This window comes from Caretta caretta, chromosome 6 (genome assembly GCF_965140235.1).
Source record: "Caretta caretta isolate rCarCar2 chromosome 6, rCarCar1.hap1, whole genome shotgun sequence".
Taxonomy (NCBI): domain Eukaryota; kingdom Metazoa; phylum Chordata; order Testudines; family Cheloniidae; genus Caretta; species Caretta caretta.
The window spans coordinates 30,343,207-30,366,169 of NC_134211.1; the positions used below are offsets into that span (position 1 = coordinate 30,343,207).

At 41.5% G+C, this 22,963-nt stretch overlaps 1 protein-coding gene across 1 annotated transcript in view; it reads right to left on the reverse strand.

Annotated features, from left to right (window-relative positions):
- INSC (INSC spindle orientation adaptor protein) overlaps positions 1-22,963 on the reverse strand; it is a 144,399-nt gene that overhangs the window by 74,984 nt on the left and 46,452 nt on the right. The window contains exons 4-5 of the mRNA XM_048853523.2: positions 19,552-19,675; positions 12,434-12,547 (exon numbers count right to left, since the gene is read on the reverse strand). Of these exons, the coding sequence (XP_048709480.2) occupies positions 12,434-12,547; positions 19,552-19,675 (238 nt within the window). The remainder of the gene's footprint in view (positions 1-12,433; positions 12,548-19,551; positions 19,676-22,963) is intronic.

A 22,963-nucleotide genomic window follows, 5' to 3' on the forward strand; every position in this document is an offset into this window, starting at 1 on the left:
ATCCAATTTTGCCTTTATAAAAAGATAACATTATGGCACTTTTCATTACTATTCCAAAGGACTACTATTAATGTAAACACCACCTTTCAAATTCTGGGATTTCACATGAGAGGCAAGCTGTTCATTCTGAGGCCCAAATGACTGAGAAGACCTAGAGTATTAAGTCCAGCAAGGAGACAGACATCCTTGCATAATATCTAAACACATGCAAGGGTGTGAGCAGTAGTAAAAAGGCAAAAAAAAAAAAGTTAGGAATGGTGATAGCTGTTAGAGAAGTGAGGGGGAGCAGAATCCATAAGGAAGATTGCACTTGAGGAGTGATTGGATCTGGGGAAGACTCTGATGAAATTATGTAAACCCGAACAAAGATCTGGGTTCCGGTTGGGCATTGGGCAAAGCTAGATCTTACTTTGCCTAAACAAGTTTTCCCATCCCTAACATAATCATGTATATAATCATCTCTCAGACATACAGATGGTGCTCTGGTGCAGTCAGTCTTCTCCCCAAGTCTCTTGGTCCATTCCTCACTAAGTGGCTACACACACACACACAGGGGGTGAAACTATCCCGAAAGGATATTAATGAAAATATCAAATACTGACATTCTGTTAAAATAGAGACTAATGAGAGCTGCTACAGAAAAGCTTAAGAGAAAAAGGTTGACCTTGTGATTACATGCACTGGGACTTGAGAAACTAGGCTCACTTCCCAGTCCTGTTACACACTTGCTTGTGTGACCTGGGGCAAGTCACTCACTCCCTCTGTGACTTAGTATCTCCATTTTGCTGATGGGAAACTAACACCTCCTTTCTCCTACTCTGTCTGTCTTGTCTATTTACATGATAAGGTTGAGTGTTTCTGACTACGTTTTGTACAGCTCTTGGCTGGGGTCTGTAAGTGCTATCATAAAACAAGTAAGAGTCACATCCCATATGACTCTGAATAACGTTGCAAATTCAAGAGATAAACGCTGATCCATTCACTGATTCCTAAAAATTAGTCAGAAGTATTATTAAATCCTACCCTTTATAAATCTTCAATTGGAGACAAATCCTGAGACAATCTGAGCACCTACAACTCCAATTGACTTCAGTGGGAGATGCATGCACTCTGAACACTTTAGAATTTGACTGAGTTTCTCCATTTTTCTGTGTATAGTTGACATAATGAACGACATCATTAATAAAGAGGAATAAATGTAAATATAAATTTTAAAAATCCAGACACACACTCACTTTCCATGTTTTTATCCTATTTTTACTAATTTGTTTCAAATGTTAAGGCAGTGCTTATACTACATATTGCCTTCAATTATGTAAAAGCAAAGATATAATCAAGATGGAAGCATTTGAAATGTGTTCTCTCTTTTGTTGACAATAGATGAAAGAGCTTAGCCTAAAGCACTTGGAGATTCCAGGAACTAATTAAAAATAATCAAACATGAACCAAAGGACATTCAGTAAAGGTAGAAATCCTCAGGCATCTTCCTAAATACACCTGAAAGGTCCACGTATTAAGATATTTTTCAATTTCACAGAACTGTCTTTTTGGTGTGGTTTTTTCTTTGTTTTCATTTTTGTCTTCTTTTACCACTTGTGATGCCTAGAAATACTGTGACACACAGAACTTTATTGACATGGGGGTTATGGCAGGAATATGAATCAAACATTGATTTCTGGAATGAAAATAAAATACTGTACGATTTTGCAGGCTCTATATATGAAAACAATACAAACAGTAGAAGAGTTTGTTTAGAGTATGTTAAATCTAACAAAGTGACACTCCTTGAAAAAACATCAGAATTTTGAAAGATGAGCTCTGAATAAATCAAGGTAGAAATTTTATACTGTGCCTTTGGCTATGCATGTGTAATTTCCACTGATATCAATGGAAGTAGTATGCATGTATTTGAGAGCAGAATTTGCTCCTACAATCATCATGACAACATATATAAAGCATATACACAGCAGAAGCACAAAACCTACCACATAGCTCATTACTGAATCTCTAAAATTAATGAAGGCAATATACTAACAAAATTACTTTATGTTTCAATCATACCTTTCTTCCATCAAAGGATATAAACATGCTTTTCAAATATTAATTAATTAAGCTCAAAACACACCAATGAAAAAGATACAGTAGAGTTAGTGCACTGCACTTTTTCTAACCCCAGTGCAATCAGGCATTTGATTATTTCAGATTCTAAAGTCCTTGCAGTTTGTCAGATACAAAGAGGACACACTGAACATTGCTCTTTATTGAAGATCTGTATTTCTGTACTTCAGTCTTAATAAGTGAACGTTTAGAATGGATGACACGACTAATTCCCAAACAATGGTGGCACATTTATTGCAAGCTTTCTGTGTGATAACAGCCATCCTGCTTTTGTCTAACATGGGCAGAACGTGAGTTATCGACAACTTGCTCAGCAGGATATACTATCTATTTGTTTCATAGCTATGGGCTGTATTGAGATTGAAGAGATGTAAAGTGTTGATCATAAGTAATGAATCTAGAAAAGCCAAAAAGGGAGATTTCTGCTTCTGTACTGAAGTTTGAGATAAACAAACACCAAACCCAAAAGCTCTCAGTTGCTCCTGACTTCAAGGGGAGCTGAAGACTCTCAGCACTTCCCAGGAGTCACTCAGCATCTTGCAAGAACAGGTATCTGCACCTTTAATACTGATTATAGAAGGATTTAGCCTGATGGAGATTAAAATACGTAATAATTAGAGATGTGTGAACTAATTCAGAGAAAACAAGGAAGTTGAGCTCACAGAGCTGTGCCTGTTTCCAAGAGCTTCTGACATATCTAAGCCCACTTTCCCCTTTCCCACCCAAATTCTTGCTTGAAACCTGAGCCAAACTAAATGTACCAAAATGTTCCGGCAATCAGAATAGCATCTTATATTGCCTTCAGTTCCTCTGAGTACTGCAGGGACTGAGCACTCTGGGGCATAATTAAGGGGCTTGAATTAGAATATCAAGCCCAGTACTGGCAGCTTCACCCTTAGCATTTCTCTCTTGTAAGGAGACTATTAGCACAGTATTAAATCACAAGCCATTAGTATTACCCCTTAATTGTTCATCTGGTAATTAGATTCACTTACAGCAAGTCTGTTTCTTGAGTGGTATTTTTCCTTTATTTGTGTACTATTTATTTGTTATTGGCTTTTGTTGGTTCTTTTAGCTGTCATGAAGCAGAATTAATTTAGAAACAATCTGTTTCACGTAAACCAATTTTCCACAAGTGCTAGACTCCATGGGTAAGATTTATAACTCAGGTTGTTGAGGTCTCCCTATGATCTCAAAGCCTAATGACTGATTTTTAATGATCATTCCATGATTAATGAGTCTTGACATGGAAGGTCCAAGGGAACAAAAATATAATAGACATACTGTAATAAAGAGAAGTATTTTGTGAAAATAGCCCTGCAATGGCCAGACAATGATACAGCCAGTAACTTATGCCAGGCCCTTGCTTTAATTCTGTTTGCTTTTAAAAGTATATACACATTAGTAGGGTCTCCATCCCATTGTCACCATGGCATGTCCATGTACTCACATACACACAAAATGGATTATTGTCCAAAACTTACAGCCAAATCCTGGGCTTTTTCTTTATTCAGAATAACACCACCACACACAAAACTAGTTTATCTGTTCCTAGGGTTTCCCCTTACAGGACTTCCTTTCTCCCTCCCTGTCTCTCATTTGCTTTAGAGATGCTACTTTTAATACTGCTGAGTAAGCACTAAAGTGACCCAACTGATCTTCTGCCAGGCTGGGTCAAAAGAATAACTCTTTCCCACCACACAGTTTTAGAATCTGACATAATGGCATGAACACTCTAGGTTTCACAAAAAACTGAAACTATTTGTTTCTAATTAATATAATGTGCCTTCAACAGGAATAACAGGCCAGATAGGTTTTCAGTTTGGGTTTTTTTTATTTCAGAATCTTTTAAACTTTAGCAAAGTAACATATTGAAAAAAAAAGAACAAAAACTCCACCAAGAATCAAACAAATCAACCTCATGCAACTAGCCATACAACCTTACCATGGTTTTAATGCCCTAGTTGTTAGATAATCTGTGAAACCTGAAATGGGGGAGAGATGGAGGTGGGGGAAGAGGGTACAGACATGAGATGGAGATAGTAGATTCTGATGCTCAGGGAAAATGAGTCTAAAAGCTGCATGAACAATTTTGTGTGTTTGTTTGTTTATTATAAATTACTATCCCTCCCCCCCCCCCACACTAGCTTTCACCAGTGAATAGTGGCTTGAAATAGGGCTAACGTGAAACATCAATATCTGAGGGGTTTGTGTGTGTGTGTGGTGCTGAGATTTCACAAAAAAATACATCAATTTTCACCTTGCTACTGAAGGAAATCGTGGACTCATTTCCAGGTTCCTTTTGCCCTGCACCTCAAAAAGTCACTTATGCCACTGCACAGTGAATACAAAAGGGACATAAAAATACTGCTATTCTGATCTGGTGTGTGCTCACTGTGCACTGGTGTAAGTGACTAAACAAGATGCAGGGTGACAGAGAATCAGGCCCAATAAGTTGTAGTGCATGGGAGAAATAATGATACAACTGGGTGATGCATCCACTATCCACATTTTTTTCAAAGAAGAAACATTAAGTTGGCAACATCTAAAGGTTCTTTGAGAAAGGGAACGTTTCTACTTCACTGTTTGGAACATATTTGGCACGAATTGTGCTACTGCCATATAAATATTAGCCATAAGTGAGTGGGTAAAGAACCTTCTGACCTTAGACAAACCACTTTTTCCTCAGACTCAACCCTGGGGTCGCACAATGGTAAAGAAGCCATTTGAAAGGATGCTTCTGACCCATTTGACAGTTCCATGTTTGCTCAAATAAGGCATTTTAACATTGTTTTATGGACACCACAGAGTGGAGCTCAAATACCAATTTAGGACAAATTAAGCCTCTCATGTTGTTGCCAGTTTCTACCAGTCATTCAGATTGCACTTGTAAGCAGAGTCTGGATGAGTTCTCCCCTGATATCTAGTGGTGAGGTGTGGGAAAAGACTTCAGAAGCCGATCTCGTTTGCATGGACACACCCACCCTGCCTAGGTGCTCAGCATGATGGGACTGCTTGCCCAAATGATCACTTGTGGCTGGTGTTGGATCCCCAGTCTCCTTATTATTGGGGCAGGCGTAATAAAGGGTTGCTACCCTTCTTATGTGAACCGAGGGCAGCAGAACTGTACCTGGCATACCCCAATGGAGGGACTGACCCTCAACTGAACAGCATGCGCAAGACTGGGTTCCAAAGACCAATGAGTTGTGAGATGGTGGAGACAGGTATGTGTACCTGGTGGTGTGGGCCCCGTTTAAGAGTCCCAGACACTATTTGATCCTTCCTCTTTCCATGGTATAATAAAAAAGCTAATTTAGACTCTATTGAGAGTCTTGTTACATGCTGCAGAGCTGAAATCACTGACACCTAGGTCTAAGTATTAGACCTACTTTGGGACAGCGTCTCTATTGCAAGAGACTGCCCATGGTAAACCAGCAGTGAGGTTCTCCAACTAGCAGCTGAAATCACTGAGAGCTGAACTCACCAAGAGCTGTGTTAAGTGTGTGTGGGAGCCCTGAAGACATCTTGATGAGCGGGTAGCTGGTGGAGAGGCATGTCAAGTGGCTAGCAGGGCAACTGGTGGAGAGACGTGGCAAGCAGCCAGCAGAGAAGCTGGTGGAGAGGGCCAGAGCAGACCCCCACAGAGGTGTGGTGTCAAGGCTGATTCCCCATTCTGGCACTTTGAGTGCAGAAGGTGGAGGCCTGCAAGGACTCTAAAAATTAATACTTGCCACTCCAGGCTTGTATTAAACTCCCAAGGTTACAGCTTTTCTCTGACCTTGGATTGGCAGATGCTGCTACCCCCTAAGGGCAAAACCCCTTTGAGAACCCAGGAAGGCGCACTTGGAAATTCCTTCCTTTCCTAAAGCCTTTCACCCGCCGTCCAGGGAAGAGCTGAGAAAGAAAAAAAAAAGGAATCAGCTGTTGCCACCAGCTAATTAAACATGTGCACAAACCTTTTATGTCACAAAAATCCAATTCTTTTCTTAAAAAAAGGTAAATTTTATTAATTAAAAAAAAGAAGAAAATACATCTGGGAACTCAGGCTTTTGCTAGATTTAAAAAAAAACCCAACTACAAGGATCAAGAATCAAGAATAGCTCTTTTGAGGTCCAGCTTAAAGGTTACAAGCAAAACTAAAGCACCTGAGGTTAACACAAAGGAATCCACAAGCCATAAAGAAATAAAAGGAATAAACCTAATCGCATCTTTCTAGACATTCCCTGATTTACTTACATGTCTGGGGTTTCAAATGAGTCGTTTCTAGGTACGGCACTGAGGATTTTTCATACCTGGCCCAAGCTTCTCACAGCATAACTGCTCCCTGTCTGCCTCTCCCAAAGAACAGACAAACAGACAGACAAAAGGAAAGTCTTGTTTCAATTTTAAAAAGTTCTAGCCTTCCCATTGGAACTGTGCAGGGAAATATTCTTTGTACTCTCTACATCCTGCCTACCAACACAAGACAGGGATAATCTGTTGCAGTGTGTATTGTTTACCTTTAATATCAACATCTTGTATGCTTTGAGTGACAACATGGAGTTAGGGACTTGATCCACATCTAGCCTGAACCATGTTGGCAGCTCTGTCCTAAAATTGCACCCATTGATGTTAATAGGACATTTGCCATTAAACTTTACTGGGGGCAAGATTAGACTCCAGATGAGTCAGCATGACAACACTGTACAGGCTGGATTCATGCATGCATTTTGTAGGGATGTTTGGTATTAGCAAAAGTCATTTGTTTGCTAGAATTAATATTTATTATTTAGGTGTATTTGTAATTACAGCATAAAGCTGTTTGTGTTTCATAGAAAAACTCTGCTCTTAGCAAAGTGAACAGCACATGGATCAGTTATTCACCCTTATAAAATCTCCCTCACAGTTCAACAGTTTAGGGACTGGCTTTCAGAAATGCTGCTCTCACACAATTCCAGTTAAGTCAAGGGGAAATGGGGGTGCTGAGAACATCTGAAAAATCAGACCCATCAGAATGTCTAACACTCCTTCCCAAGCACAGATGAAGATGCATCTTTGTGTGTCTACGTTCACTGAGGCTACCAATGTGGCCTAGCCACACTGCTACAAGTTATATTCTTGTCATTACCCAAGGTGGCTTGTCCATGAAAAGTACTTTAATGAGAGACTCCCCCCACCCCTCCAAAAAAAAAAAAAAAGCCCAGGGTACTGTAGGCAGTGGTGATAACATTAGGTGGTTTCCCTCTGAGTCAATATTCTTTGAACCAAGGGTGAGCATCATGTAAGGGGCTGCTGTAATTGCTTGCGGAGGCCCTGACCTTCATGAAATTAAAGATTCCATAGCACTCAACCTAACATTCTGGCCATGGTAATAACACTCTACCTGCCTTCAGCTCCCCTGTGGTTTGTGTGTTGTTGCTGTGTGCTGTTAAACAGTTGTGGCATTTCACTCCCCAGTGTGCCTTCACTTCAGTGGTAGATGGAGATTCTTTTTTATATGGAGTCTGTATAGTCTTGGGCCTTTGTTAGAGGGAATCAGTGGGAGTCCCAGGAAGCATTCTGGCTGCCTCAGAATGTCTCTTAGAGCTCTGGGGATTAGAAACTAGAATGGGAGCTCTGCCACCTTTCTACAGGATGATACATGTTCTCCTCTGACCTTCACTGGTAAAGTTCTGCTGGCCAATGTGGAACCATGTGCTAAGTCTCATTCTAGTGTCAGTAACAAACTTGTACTGTCCTTGCATTCAGGAAGTGAAAGTACTTGGTCTGTGGTTTGCCTCTGCAGAAAGGCAAAAAAAAATAATAATAAGGAGTGGAGGAAAGACTCTCTCTCTCTCACACACACACACATCTCCCCTTCTGTCCACCTGAGCAGGTTCAAGATCATCATCATCTTACCATTGGAAATAGAGATCAGTGAAAAACTATTTGACTAGTTTTGCTTACTTTTCTAGTCACAGCATTTATGCAAACACACTGAGATTTTCTCTACTTTCTTCACTATTTGAAATATTCAGTCATGTCCATGGCTTGCTTTCTGAGAGTATTCAAACACAAAAGCTTAAAAATCGTTTTTCCATGAGTATTTATAGTAGTAAATAGCACACAAAGGGTTGCAAATAAAGCCAAAGTGAATCCATTTAAAAACACAAACAACTATGTGAGAAATATTATTTTCACTATAGATCTATCTTACCTTTTGGTAAACTAGCATTTTATTTTCTTACATGGCACTTTAGCCCTTTTTATACATGTGCACGTATTTGTGTGCATGTGGCGGTTTAAAAATGTATATGGTATTCGTATTTACTATATATTAGGGGACATTCATGACACCTTTTTTTTTAAAGTGAACATACACAGGGCCCGATTCACTACTGCCCTGCACCTTGTGTAGTCTTTTACACCAGTGCAAATTGGGTGTCAAATGCTACCAAAACTGAAGATCATCATTTTACAGCCATTTTGCACTAGTGGAAGTAACTGCTGAGTCACACCACATCAGCCCACAATGTACGTGTTTGTAACATTATACTAAATGCACCTGCATCATCTTGTTCGCATTTCTTTTCACAATTGTAGAGATAAGACTGGACTTTTTAAACAAACGTTTATTTTGATCACATTAAACCCAAACCCAATATGCAATTAATGCTGTCTACAGGAGAGCTCTAAATAATTTGATAGGTTACCAAAACAAACTTGGCAACATTTCAACTATGGATTTTTAGATCAGGCCATACTAATGGTTCTGCTTCCTTAAAGGATGGACAAGCATTGGACTGAGTAATTAATTGAATACATCACAGTAACATATACAGATGTTGGGTTGCATTTGAAACCCAGCCAAATGGCTGCATTTTAGAGTGTGCAGATTTTCCTCTATAAAGCTGTGACATACTTTGCCCTCTTATCCCTTGTATAACCAATATTGATAGCTGCAGGTAATCACTTCAGTTCTAATACGCTCTGCAACGTTCATTAGAGAAACAATCTCTAGTTATAGCAGACTGAACTGAGGCAGCTAAATGACAGCAGAATTTCCAGAAGCACCGTAGAAAACCTTAAAGGTCTCATTAACAAGGAGACAGAAGGCAAAGGTGGTTTTAAGCCACCTTTCTGCTCCATAATCCCGGGACTGGCTAGAGGCCTAAAGAGGCACTTGCGCCAGCTTATAAATCTCCTGAGAGGCCATTATAACAGTAACAATCTATAGAGTACAGTGTGCTTCAGCCCGTGAAACATCTTCTCCCACTCCCAGTACAATTCCTGCCTCAGGAAGTGAAAGAGAAGATCATGTCATTTGCTATGCTGGCTTGTATCAGCTGGGGATTCCCTCACATTGAGAGAATACTTGGCTGCTCATTTAGAGTAGATGTAAGGATCCTTGCACCCTCAAAATCTATCTCAGACTTCCTGTGTCTTTGGGTAGGTTATTTAGCCTTTCTGTGCCTTAACTTAGGGCAGGTCTACACTATGGGCCTAAGTTTACCTAAGTTATACAACTCCGGCTACTTAAATAATGTAGCTGGAGTCGACATACCTTGGGTCGACTTATTGCGGTGTCTACACTGCACTGGGTCGATGGGAGAAACTCTCCCGTCAACTTACCTTATGCTTCTCGTTACAGTGGAGTACCAGAGTCGATAGGAGAGCGATCAGCAGTCGATTTAGCGGGTCTTCACTAGACCCACTAAATCACCGCAGTGTTGATCCTCTGTAAGTGAAGACAAGCCCTTAGTTCTCTATCTGTAAAAATTGGGATAACAATACTTCCCGTCCTCACAGTGCTGTGTTGCGAGGATAAATACATTAAAAATTGTGAATCACTTTGAGATTTGCTGATGAAAAGTGCTATATGAGAGTTAGGTGTTAGTATTATTACATGCCAATAGAATCCTCTTTGTACAAAAAAGCCATTCTGCATAAAATGGGTTGTTTTCCTCCCTCCACTGGGCTCTATGCAGATGCATCTTTGCCAATTTCCAGGAGCAGAGCAGGGGGGATACTACTCTCCATTACATTTTAAAGTAAAGATGCTGCTCAATAATCATATAAATATAGTAGCACACTTGTTCTTCTTGGTATTTTGCAGAGCTATTGAGTTAAATGTTTAACTTGAGGATTTAAAGAAAGTTTATTAAGTGGTACAAGATAAGTATATTATACTAGGTTGTAAGGGAAAATGAACTGCAATGAGGCTAACAAAATAAAACTGTTTTTTTGTAAACTCTATTAGTGCCCAACCTACTGGAAGTATTTTCATTGACATCAGTGAGCTTTGGATCAAACCCTATGTTACTTGTTCATGGTTTGCCAATATTTATACAGATCCTGAAAATGTATGTTAGAGAAATTGACATCAATTAAATTATACAAATAGCATAGGATACCAACATACAATGGGCAAGCCTCCACTTTCATTGATAGACTAAACTAGTAATTGTTGTTTTTACTTTAATTTGAAGTCACACAAACTCTTTTGGTGTTCATGTATTATTTATTCGGCCATGTGTCTCTTAAAAGACATATCTTCTCCTGGGGTTATTATTTTCTTTTAGATTTGAAAATAAATTTATAAATACAGGTTTTTAGTTCTTTTGACAGCATACTGTCTTCACTCTAGTCATAAACTAGCATTCTTCCTTGAAACTCCTTTTGGGACTTCAAGTAGAGTTCAACTGCCTATACCTTACAATGCATCTTCAGTTTTAAAAACATAAACAAAACGTTTTAAGCCTACTCTTTATTGATGCTAAATGTTTCTAAAAGCTGCTAAAATGACTGACAGATAAAAATGAATTCTTCATGCGTCTACTGCCCTTTCCTGTTGAAAATGATGATCAGTTAAATTCCTACAGAGTGTCAGTTAAATTCATACATCCATCCAGAAATTCAGAGTTTTATCAATCAATATGTCTCAAAAGAACATGATGCTCCTTTTATATCTGATAAGAAATAATGTCTTGATCCAATTGAAATTTAAGTGTTGTCAATGGGCAAAAGATAATTTACTACAAAAATGCCTGGATTTATTCTTGTAATGGCTTGTGGAATTAAATAGCTAAGCAAAACACATAATAAATTTAAGATATCCACAGCTAGTTGCAGATTTAGAAATGGTAAGGAAACTAGAAACGTGAATGGTCCATTCTCCTCTTGTCCATGTCCATGTAAGTTTCATAAATATTAATAGGTGCTAGGCCTGAATATCAAGGGAACAACAGACTCCTTTATTCTCAGATATCCTTCAATTCATGGCAGAATTCCCGCTGATATCAATAGATGTTGTGTACAGATTGGGGTTGTATATGGCATATGATTTTTGAATGGCACAAAGTGAATTTTCAAAACGCTGTTCTGGAGTAAAATAAGGGTAGTTTTCACTGAAGCATAAAATTCCAGTGGACAGTAGGTTAGAAATTACAGCGGTCACTCTGATGCCTAGTACACAGTGTTTGGGGTGGTGAGGATGGGAGCGTACACTATTAAGAAGCCCATAACAACCCGTAACTCATCAAAAGCCTATCCCTAGAGAATAGACGACAAAAGGTTAGCCATACAGGAAAGCAGCCAGCCCTCTCTATCCAATTCATGTACCAATAACAAGGCTGGGTTCCAGTAAGACCGGTTCTTCTGGGTTGTCATCATAATACAGTGATGTGATGTAATTATCCCCTTAACAAACATGCTGTGTTCTATTTGTGTTCAGACTGAATCATGGCCTATTTCAGGAGGGTTTAGAATTCCACCATTACCATTCAGCTCTTCTAGCCGCACAGATGGAAATTTAAGGGGGAAAATATTGAATTAGCGCCTCATGAAAAATTCAACCTCTACATAAAAAGCTACATTACGAACACCACAATTACACTTAAAATGTCAGTACTGAGATAGGGTCACATGTTCCATGACACCTGCAATGCAACAGCATCTGTGCCATCCTCTACCCAGCTGCCACTCCCCTGTATGTCCGTCTCTTTTGATATTTTTAAATTAAAAAAAGAAAAACATGGTTTCTTAAAGTAAAAATTTATTTTTTCATTAAACTGGATTAGCTGAAATAAAAAGTTCCAGCCTGCTGCACTATAGAATTTCATATTACAAGCTGTACAGTATGTTTATCATAAATGTCCAATTAGTAACTCTAAACCAACCATTCCCATAATACATGGTAATTAATCCAGTTCTAGATTTACTACTGGATTCCTCTCTGAACAGGAAGTAGCTTCCCCAGCATTGCACCTCCAACACTTGGGAAACCTCTGGACCACTTCAACTATAAAAAAAAAAAAGCCAGTTAACTCTACATTGAATGAATTTGTGTGCACCTTACCTTAGCTATGATGCGGCACAATTGAGCACCCTCTTGGGTAAGGCTGAATAAACCACTGGTAGATGATTCGGTGATATATATATTATCTGATGAATTTATTTGTCTCACAAGATTCTGTGCAACACAAAAAGATAATAAACACCAGTTACTTCCAATGAAAAGAATCAAGGGGGGATAGCTGTGTTTTTTCTTTTAGGTTGGAGTAACTGAATCTAGTCAGTTTAACCAGTTTCAAAGTTACTAATCACACAGTGAAGGGAGAGAGAGAGAAAAAGACATTGTATGGGCCAAATTCTGCCCTTGTTAACACTGGGTTACCATACTTATTTCAACTGCATAGATGTAACTGAGGGTAGAATTTGCCCCTACACCTCTTTATATAGAGATCTCTATTAAGAAAATAACAACGTTTAAAATACTGAACAAAGAGCACTGCAATTATTTGGGAGCACATTATTTGATTTAGCATGGAATTATTCTATGATTTGCAAAGGGTGATTAATTTGCCTAGCTCAAAACTGACATAATGCTATGAATCTCCTATTTTTACACCAGAGTAATGCTGCAGACTACTGACCTAACAGGCCTTTTCCTCTTCTAGTTTCCACAGTTCTATAATAGGATTCTGCTAAGATCTATTAACGACCCTCAAACTATAGAGGAAGTATCATAGTCAGTGCATGGCCTTGTGACAGAAAAAACACTGATTAAGTCGCCAGTAAATGTAATTGATTAAATGCATATTTTCTTTTAAAATCGTTATCTTGGTTTTGCATGTGTACCACTGCATTTGCACAGATTAAGGGGATTGTTAGAAGAGGAGAGGCTCCATGATGCTACATCTAATGTTGTTCTCTCCACCAGTGCATGTTATCATTACAAAGAAGAAATACAGCTTTTAAGAAAGAGAAGCTATGTATTTGGATGACCTTGTAAACTGGAGTAATAGTAATAGGATGAAATTTAATAGTGAGAAGTGTATGGTCATGCATTTAGGGATTAATAACAAGAATTTTAGTTATAAGCTAGGGATGCATCAATTAGAAGTAATAGAGGAGGAGAAGGACCTTGGAGTATTGGAGATGATTATGAGCCGCCAATGTGATATGGCCGTGAAAAAAGCTAATGCAGTCTTGGGATGCATCAGGCGAGGTATTTCCAGTAGTGATAAGGAGGTGTTAGTACCGTTAGACAAGGCACTGGTGAGACCTCACCTGGAATACTGTGTGCAGTTCTGGTCTCCCATGTTTAAGAAGGATGAATTCAAACTGGAACAGGTACAGAGAAGGGCTACTAGGATGACCCGAGGAATGGAAAACCTGTGTTATGAAAGGAGCCTCAAGGAGCTTGGCTTGTTTAGCCTAACCAAAAGAAGGTTGAGGGGAGATATGATTGGTCTGTATAAATATATCAGAGGGATAAATACCGGAGAGGGAGAGGAATTATTTAAGCTCAGTACCAATGTGGACACAAGAAGAAATGGATATAAACTGGCCATCGGGAAGTTTAGACTTGAAATTAGACAAAGGTTTCTAAACATCAGAGGAGTGAAGCTCTGGAATAGCCTTCCAAGGGAAGCAGTGGGGGCAAAAGACCTATCTGGCTTCAAGATTAAACTCGATAAGTTTATGGAGGAGATGGTATGATGGGATAACATGATTCTGGCAATTAATTGATCTTTAACTATTCATGGTAAATAGGCCCAATGGCCTGTGATGGGATGGGATCTGAGTTACTACAGAGAATTCTTTCCTGGGTATCTGGCTGGTGAATCTTGCCCACATGCTCAGGGGTTCAGCTGATCGCCATATTTGAGGTCGGGAAGGAATTTTCCTCCAGGGCAGATTGGCAGAGGCCCTGGGGGTTTTTCGCCTTCCTCTGCAGCGTAGAGCACGGGTCACTTGCTGGAGGATTCTCTGCACCTCGAAGTCTTTAAACCACGATTTGAGGAGTTCAATAGCTCAGACATAGGTGAGAAGTTTATTGCAGGAGTGGGTGGGTGAGATTCTGTGGCCTGCATTGTGCAGGAGGTCAGACTAGATGATCATAATGGTCCCTTCTGACATTAATATCTATGAGTCTATCTTTATTTTTCTCATATCTTTGGAAGAAGTGCAGAAAAAAATCCCCGCTTATGAGCCAAAATTCAGTCCTCTTCTCTTCAACAGGCTGTATTTCTGTCTTTAACTTTTAGCACCACTGCCCAAAAAGTCTTCTTAGAAAGCCACAGAACCTATTGTTTTACATTTTAACATTTATCCAGACAGGAGTAAAATCCTCACAATCCATGGCAACTGTGACGGGTTGGACCCCCCTTCTGGGATGCCACGTGATGCACTGGGATTTCACTCAGCCCTCCTGCTCCTCTAGCCTGAGCTCCCTCTCCCTGTTTTGCTGAATCAGGCTCCCTAGCTGCATGCACACACACACACACGTACGTACGTACGTAGGGAGCACCGGCTGTAGAATCACACAGAGGCTGCAAACACTTCTCTATGGGAAGGTTCAGCGAGGAATTTGCCCAGCGTGGCGTCCCTCTGGAAAGTACACCCAGGATAATATTGTCTTGCACTATATAGAAAGATCTGCACATCCCAAGCTCATAAAAATTTGCCCTCTCTCTCAATGTGAAGAGAGATATGCACAACTTCTCCCCCTACACACAGTTATAAATTGCACAAACTGGGTTGTTATAAACAAGAAATAAGTGTATTAACTATTAAAGGTAAATTTTAAGTGATTATAAGAGATAGCAAACAGAACAAAGCAGATTACTAAGCAAATAAAACAAAACACGCAAAACTAAACTTGATTCACTAAAGAAACACATTGCAAAATGTAATTTCTCACCCTAAATGTTGACTTAAGGCAGGATGCAGAGTTTCTGTAGCTTAGATTTCCAGTTATTTCTCTTTACAGACTAGACTCCTCTGTCTCAGTCTGAACTCAGCCCTTGCCTTTCCCTCAGCTTAGTTCCTTTGTCTCTTCAGGTACTTTTAGCAGTCTTTCTTCTTGGTTGGGAAGGCAGTGAAGAGAGAGTCCAGATCAACCTACTCCCCAGCCTTAAATAAGATTTACATAAGGCGGGAATCTTTTGTTTCCCAGTCTTGACCTCCCCCGCCTTTTAGTGGGAAATTACTAGAAGTCCAACTTGGTGTTTAATACCAGGTGACAAGTATGTCCCAGGACACTTCTCTGGAAGGAGAGAGATTAGTATCTGCACAGTTCTATGGTTCTCCTTAATGGCTTATCCAGGATGATTGCTTACTGTCTGGTAAGCATTCCCCCAAGTACACACCCATTTGTAATTGTTACATAGTCAATATTTCTAACTTTAGATACAGAAATTATACATGAATTCAAATTGGATAATCACATTCAGTAAATCATAACCTTTCCAATGATACCTTACAAGACCCATCTTGCATAAAATATATCTTAGGCCATATTCATATCATAACCATATTTCTATGAAGAATATGGGGTGTAACGTCACAGTAACATTAATCAGGACAGAGAGATGCTGTTTGAGTTGGCAGTTCTGACCTCAACAGGCTCACCTGACTCATACTTGTGGTTCCCAAGCAGTGCTATACTAGCTCACAAAATTTCTAGTTTTAGCCAAGCACACAGAGACCAGGCATCCAGTCAATGGGCAGCCTCAGTAACTATCCTAATGGACTCTGAGCACTAGAACAAAAGGAATAGATCCTTTGAGTTCCGAGGAGGGACACATTTTTCAGGAGGGACTGTATAATGTACTATGCCAGGTAACATAAAACAAAATTGAAAAGATTTTAAACAGTTTCTAAAAGTGCTTTTGTATTAGTAACCCTGAACTCTTTCCATATTTTCACCCACTCAAACACACACTGCTCTTCCATATACAATCGCTCAGAGAAATTATTTCTGCTTCCCTTAAAATTAAGTGATTCGATATTTCACACAAAGATAGTGTCCTTAACTATAAAGTGAATCCTACTTCTCTACCTTTTAGTTAAGGTAAAGAAAAAAGGAAAATCTAAGTACAGCCTAGTTACTTCATTTGCTAAATTGAAATAATGACTTAAATTATTTACACAGCTATTTATGCTTGGAATCATTTGTGGCGTTACATATGGTTCCCATAAAACATAACTAAAGCTCAACAGCAGGCAGCTTGTTACCTCGACTTAGCTCTGCAATGCTGAAAATTGCTTCTCTAGCTTCCCATTTCCTTGGCAACAATCTGTTTTAAAACTAAGATATTAGACAGAGAGGAAGGTAACAAACAGGCCATAATGGGTTTGAATCTCTTAAGACAACAAGTTAAACTCTGCTCTAAGTTAGAGCACAGAAGCAATTTAATTTTGGCAAAGTAATCAAAGTACTATAACTATTTCCTCCATTCTCAGCCCTTCATGTTCCTTTTCTGCAGTGAAAACATAACATTTCTGGGCTGTATTAGCATCAGCTCTGAAGTGTGCACAAATACTACAATACACAGAGCATAATAGATGGTTAAGGGAATTAATAATGGCATAACGAGCAAGTCACCAGTTTAAATCTAGCCAGATTGGTACAGATTGAGCTGTTACCATTTAAAGAATGTTCCCAGGGTAAATATATATGTAATCCCAATCCAATGCCACAGTCTCAGTCCTTATATTTCCAAAAGGTGGTTAAATGATAAGTTCTATGACCATACAGTGCATTTACTGAAAAGATTATGTGCAAGTAGGGGTTTGTTCTCCAGCATCCTTTGGTCTTACGTGGGGAGGGAGAAAAATCTTCTATTTGTGAGTAAGAAGAGGCACTGCTTGTGTCTTTTTCCATCTTTCATTAACTGGTTATTTTCTGGTTTGGGGGAGGGAAAAAAGGCTAATGAGCTTGTTTAGCTCATACACAGTTACATCACAGAATCACAGAATATCAGGGTTGGAAGGGACCTCAGGAGGTCATCTAGTCCAACCCCCTGCTCAAAGCAGAACCAATCCCAACTAAATCATCCCAGCCAGGGCTTTGTCAAGCCTGACCTTAAAAACTTCTAAGGAAGGAGATTCCACCACCTCCCTAGGTAACGCATTCCAGTGTTTCATCACCCTCCTAGTGAAAAAGTGTTTCCAAATATCCAACCTAAACCGCCCCCACTGCTCCTCGTTCTGTCATCTGCTACCCCTGAGAACAGTCTAGATCCATCCTCTTTGGAACCCCCTTTCAGATAGTTGAAAGCAGCTATCAAATTCCCCCTCACTCTTCTCTTCCGCAGACTAAACAATCCCAGTTCCCTCAGTTCCCAGAATATCCTCATATTTTCTATACCTTATTTGGATTGAGGTAGGGGAGCCCCGCTGTGCCAGGCACTGCACAAACACAAGACAAAAAGAAAAGGAGTACCCGTGGCACCCCAGAGATCAACCAACCCACCTGAGCACAAGCCCTCGTGAGCTACAGCCCACCCCATCGAATGCATCCGATGAAGTGAGCTGTAGCCCACGAAAGCCCACGCTCAAACAAATTGGCTAGTCTCCAAGGTGCCACAAATACTCCCTTTCTTTTTGCAAATACAGACTAACACGGCTGCTACTCTGAAACCAAACACAAGACACTGGTCCCTGCCCCAAGGAGCCCCCAGTCACAGCACACCAGCTATATGCGGACAGTAGCACTGCAATGCAGCCTCTCCCAGGGGCACAGCCGCGGAGAGAGGTCGTTAGGGGGCCGGGGCAAATCCCTACTCTGCAGGCTTGGAGGGGTGTACGGCTGAAGCAGGCCTGAAAGGACCCGCCCCCGTGGTGGTCCAGGGGCCTCGCAGCCGATGCTGAGGCAAGACTCAGGGAAGGGGCAGCTCCGAGGCTGGGCCCACCCCGCTGCTCATCGCGAGGCGGCAAGGGGCGCGCAGGAGCTGGGACAGGGCAGCAGGAGCACGTCGCAATTCGGGGGGGAGTAGCCCCTCCCCGGCAGAGGAGCGCAGGCGGTATCACCCACCCCGTCGTGTCCCCTCCACCCCACTCGCCTGGGGGAGGCCCCAGCCCAGCCGCCCGCATCGCCCCACCGTTCCAGCACTCCCCTACATATTTCACTTATTAGAACTAAAGTCTAGGACCGATGTGGCCTTGTGGGGAAAACCTGCGGAGAGGAGCCAGACAGCAACTCCAGCCAGTAGGATCCAAAGCAGGGACTGTTCCCCTTGCATAAGATGGTAAAATGGGGCCCAACTGGAGCTCCCTTCCCACCCCCAGAACTGTGCAGGAGAGACCATGGATGCTCTAGGGGCACATGGCACCTCCCCAACCTCCCATCATATGGCCCTGAGATAGAAACGGCAAAAAGGAGCTGAAGACTCCAGCTGGTAGGAGCAGAAACAGTCAATGCAGGGACCTTTGGACATTCAGAGAACTTCCCAAAGTTTTGACTGATCTGTATTGATTGGATGTTTATGCCAGTCCCCTCTTCCTCCTTCCCTTAGTGTCTCTTCACCTGTCTTCCATACCTGACCCTCTTAACCCCTTCCCTATCCCTTTCATCTCCTTTCGCTTTCAATTATCTGATCTACCTCCTAAACCCACCCATCATATTTTTCACTCTGCTTGTGTGTTCTACCCTTTTTACTGGTCTGTACAGTGCCTCGCACAACGGGGCCCCATTCTTGGTTGGTCCTTAGGCACTACTGTAATAAGCATAACAACAACAACAACAGCATGAGTGGAAGCAGATCCATTGCACTGAATCATTATTTGGACACTGTCCAGAGGTCACCTCCTTAAACAGAAGAGAGCCTGACAGCGGAAGTGACCAACTCAGGCAGCCACATGATTATTTTGGGGGGGATATCAGAACCAGATCAATCAACAAAGAAAGTGAAGTATACTGGTGTACTGGAAAAACTAAGTGCAGATGACATCAGAGAAGGGTCTGATCAGTGATGGGCTATGGGAAGACTTGAATAGGTTACTTTCAGGGCCTATGAGATACTCTGTCTCAAAACAAAATTGGAACAGTTTTCAGGATGCTTGAAGCACCAACCTCAGGTTTGTAGGGACTGAGGGCTGTAAATATTTTACTTCCACCATTCAAAACAAAAAAACACTCCCCTTCAATATGATGTTTTAAAACAAATGCATTCAGCTTTTACTGACCTGTATCTCATATGTTAAGGCCAATTCTATCAACTGGCCGAAATACTGTGCGACTGTGGTTAATGTTTCATGAATACAAGATTTCATGGACTGTAATGTCCGTTTGTCTTCAGTTTGTATGCACCTGAAAAGAAATTGAAGGGAAATGAATGAGAAAAATACCCACATTAGGCATCACTTTTATCAAGCTGATTGAGCTAACCAAGCACTTTATGTTGCACAAATGTTAATAATGGAGATTCAACTGTTCAAGTCAAGGTGCAGCCTTATTATAGTTAACGTCAGAAGAGGCTTTTAGCAAAGTCTTGTCTGTCCAAGGTAAGGAAGAAGTCAAATGATAATATTATAAATTAATATCTTACAGGTTCACAATGCACTTCATAGACTGTGTGACAAATTCTGTTTTCAAGTACACTGGGATATATCCAGAGTAACTCCACCACTGTTGACTAAAGTTTAGTGTTGCTGTGCATCAAATGGCTGCTGCGATCCACCCTGAGGTGTCTGCATTTCAGTTGTAGGAATGTACGTCCTCTATTTGCAGAGCCAAATTTTTTCTCAGTAAGTTTAATTTTCCATATTTTAAATGGGAGTAGGATCAAGGCCCTAATAAGTATAAGTCAAGGTGTCCATGTCAATGGAGTTAGTCTGGATTTAAAATGGTGTACCTGAGAGCAGAAATTAGCCCTCTATACACACAGAGCACTTACCACTACGAAAATACAGCAACCTCAAGGATTGAATGCAAGAGCCATTCTGTGCCCAACAACCCTTGGCTACAGTTTCCATGAGGGAAGATGGAGAATAACTTTTACAGATACAGGAAGAATTTGGGTAGCCAAAATATTGTTAAACAGTAACAATGTTCTCTATGCTAACAATAAGAAATATCCAAAAATTTGGGGCAGGATTACCAGGGTTAACATCCTTACTCATCTAATATGTCATTAGCTATTAGAACAGCCACAAATAGTCAGGGTCTCAGTTTTGTATCACATCTAAAAGATTGTGTCTCCATTTGTACAGTTCTTCCTAGCACTGTGGAGGGGGATTATTTTCATGCAGACAAAGCCTAGAGTGAGGTCTACAGCAGTGGTTCTCAAAGCCGGTCCGCCGCTTGTTCAGGGAAAGCCTCTGCTGGGCCTGACCGGTTTGTTTACCTGCCACGTCCGCAGGTTCGGCCGATCGCAGCTCCCACTGGACACGGTTCGCTGCTCCAAGCGAATGGGGGCTGCGGGAAGCAGCGTGGGCCAAGGGATGTGCTGGCCGCCCTTCCCGCAGCCCCCATTGGCCTGGAGCGGCGAACCACGGCCAGTGGGAGCCACAATTGGCTGAACCTGCGGACGCGGCAGGTAAACAAACCGGTCCGGCCCAGCAGAGGCTTTCCCTGAACAAGCGGCGGACCAGCTTTGAGAACCAATGGTCTGCAGAATTATGCGCACAACTTCTTAGAGCACTTTAGTTGTCTTTGGATATCTTTTATCTGAGTATTATTGACCAGGCCCAACTTTCTAATTGCACAAAACCAAACATCCTTGCCCCACCCCTTCCCCAAGGCCCTGCCCTCTGCTCACTCCATCGCTTGCTTTCCTCACCCTCATTCACTTTCACTGGGCCCGGGCAGGTGGTTGGGGTGTGGGAGGGGGTGAGGGTTCTGGCTGGGTGTGTGGGCTCCGGGGTGGGGCCAGAAATGAGAGGTTTGGGTTGCAGGAGGAGACTCAGAGCTGGGAAGAGGGTTGGGGTGCAGGGTCTGGGAGGGAGTTAGGGTGTGGGAGGAGGTTCCGACCTGGGCAAGGAGCTGGGGTGCAGATCTGGGCAGCGCTTACCTCAGGCGGCTCCCAGAAGCAGCCGACAGAGGGACCAGGGGGATTTATATAATATTCCCCCATAAAAAACTCATTTACTCGAATTAAGATTAGTAGATCATATATGCAACCAACAAAACCCAGAAAAAGCAAAGCAATAAACAGTTCAGTCATTCAACATCCCCATTGCCACTCCCTTCAGCAGTTCTTTTAACCTCACCACTTCCCATCCACCACTCATAGCCCATATAAATTGAAGCAGATGCACAAATAGCCTGATTTTTAGAAGTGCTCAGCACTTACAGCTCTGACCGAAGTCAATGAGTCTGTAGAAGATGAACAACTGACAGTATGACCTAGTGGTCAGGTGATGGTTGACAGTACATTTCCCCATTGAAGCACAGTCCTGTCCTTCAGCGCCCCCATCCCAAGGGTTTTCAGTCCTTCCCTTTAGTCAGGGGCATTCAGGGCTGGGCCTTTGAACAGTCAGTATCTTTTCCAGCTGCCCTCTCACTGGAAGTGAAGGCTCTTGTTGTATTGTCCTTTCGGAGTGGGTAGGGGAGACCAGGGGCAACTACACCCAACACCTTGGGGAGCTAAGCTGCTGCCTCCCCTGACCACTTCCTACTTTGGTCTCATTCAGCTTCCCTGTGTAAATCATTCCAATCAAGTCTCTGACCCACACACTCTGTCCTGCTTCTCCTTTGTGCGTTTGCACAGGCCTGTGTTGTCAGGTCCCAGGCAGTGAGTTCCTGGGCAGTCCTTTCCCCTCAGATCAGCCATCTGTTTCCTTCCACTGCCTGCCTCCGAGCTGCTCAGCTCCCCTTTTTAAAGCCCTGCCTCCAGCTTGTGCAGGTTCTGCAGATGTGTCTGGGCAGGGCTGCCTGGGCCCCAAAGCTGTTCCTTAATTCCTTGCTCTGCAGTGTGGGGTTTGCCTACCCCATCAGAGTGTGCTCTAGGACACACGTGAAGAGCAACAGTGTTCAAGAAACACATTTTCTATTTTCTGGTAATTATGTATTATGTTTTTTTCTAAAGATGAGTGACAGGCTGTGTTTAAAGTAAATCAAATGAGACTATTGATTGGCGCGACTGTGCAAATAAGGAAAGTTCTGTTAGAATCAGAGCATCAGCATGAGAAGAATTCTTTCACAACTCTCACTTTAACAATGTTGTATAGTGCTTATATCAGTGACTCTAACCTAACTAATGCCAGTGAATACATATCTGTGCTTAGGGAACAGACTAACAAAAAACTTGCAGCAGTATATGAACATGTGGTATCATTGTTTTCAAACATGAACCAGGACTGCAGTTTTCAAACTTAGCTTGAAATCCTGGCCCCACTAAAGTCAATGGTAGTTTTGTTATTGATTTCAATAGAGCAAGATTTTCACCCTCAGTGCCTAAAGCCCTGAGGGTGTAAAGCATCACAATACACTAGCATTGATCCTTGTTCCATGCCAAGTTCCCTGTTCAACAACAGATCCTAATGAAAGATCAGGGTCTAAATATGGATATAACTAAGTACCTAACTTAAGGCACTGATGGCCCAATAATCAGAGGGCATTTTAATGAAAGCTGCACATACTCAATTAAACGTTCAA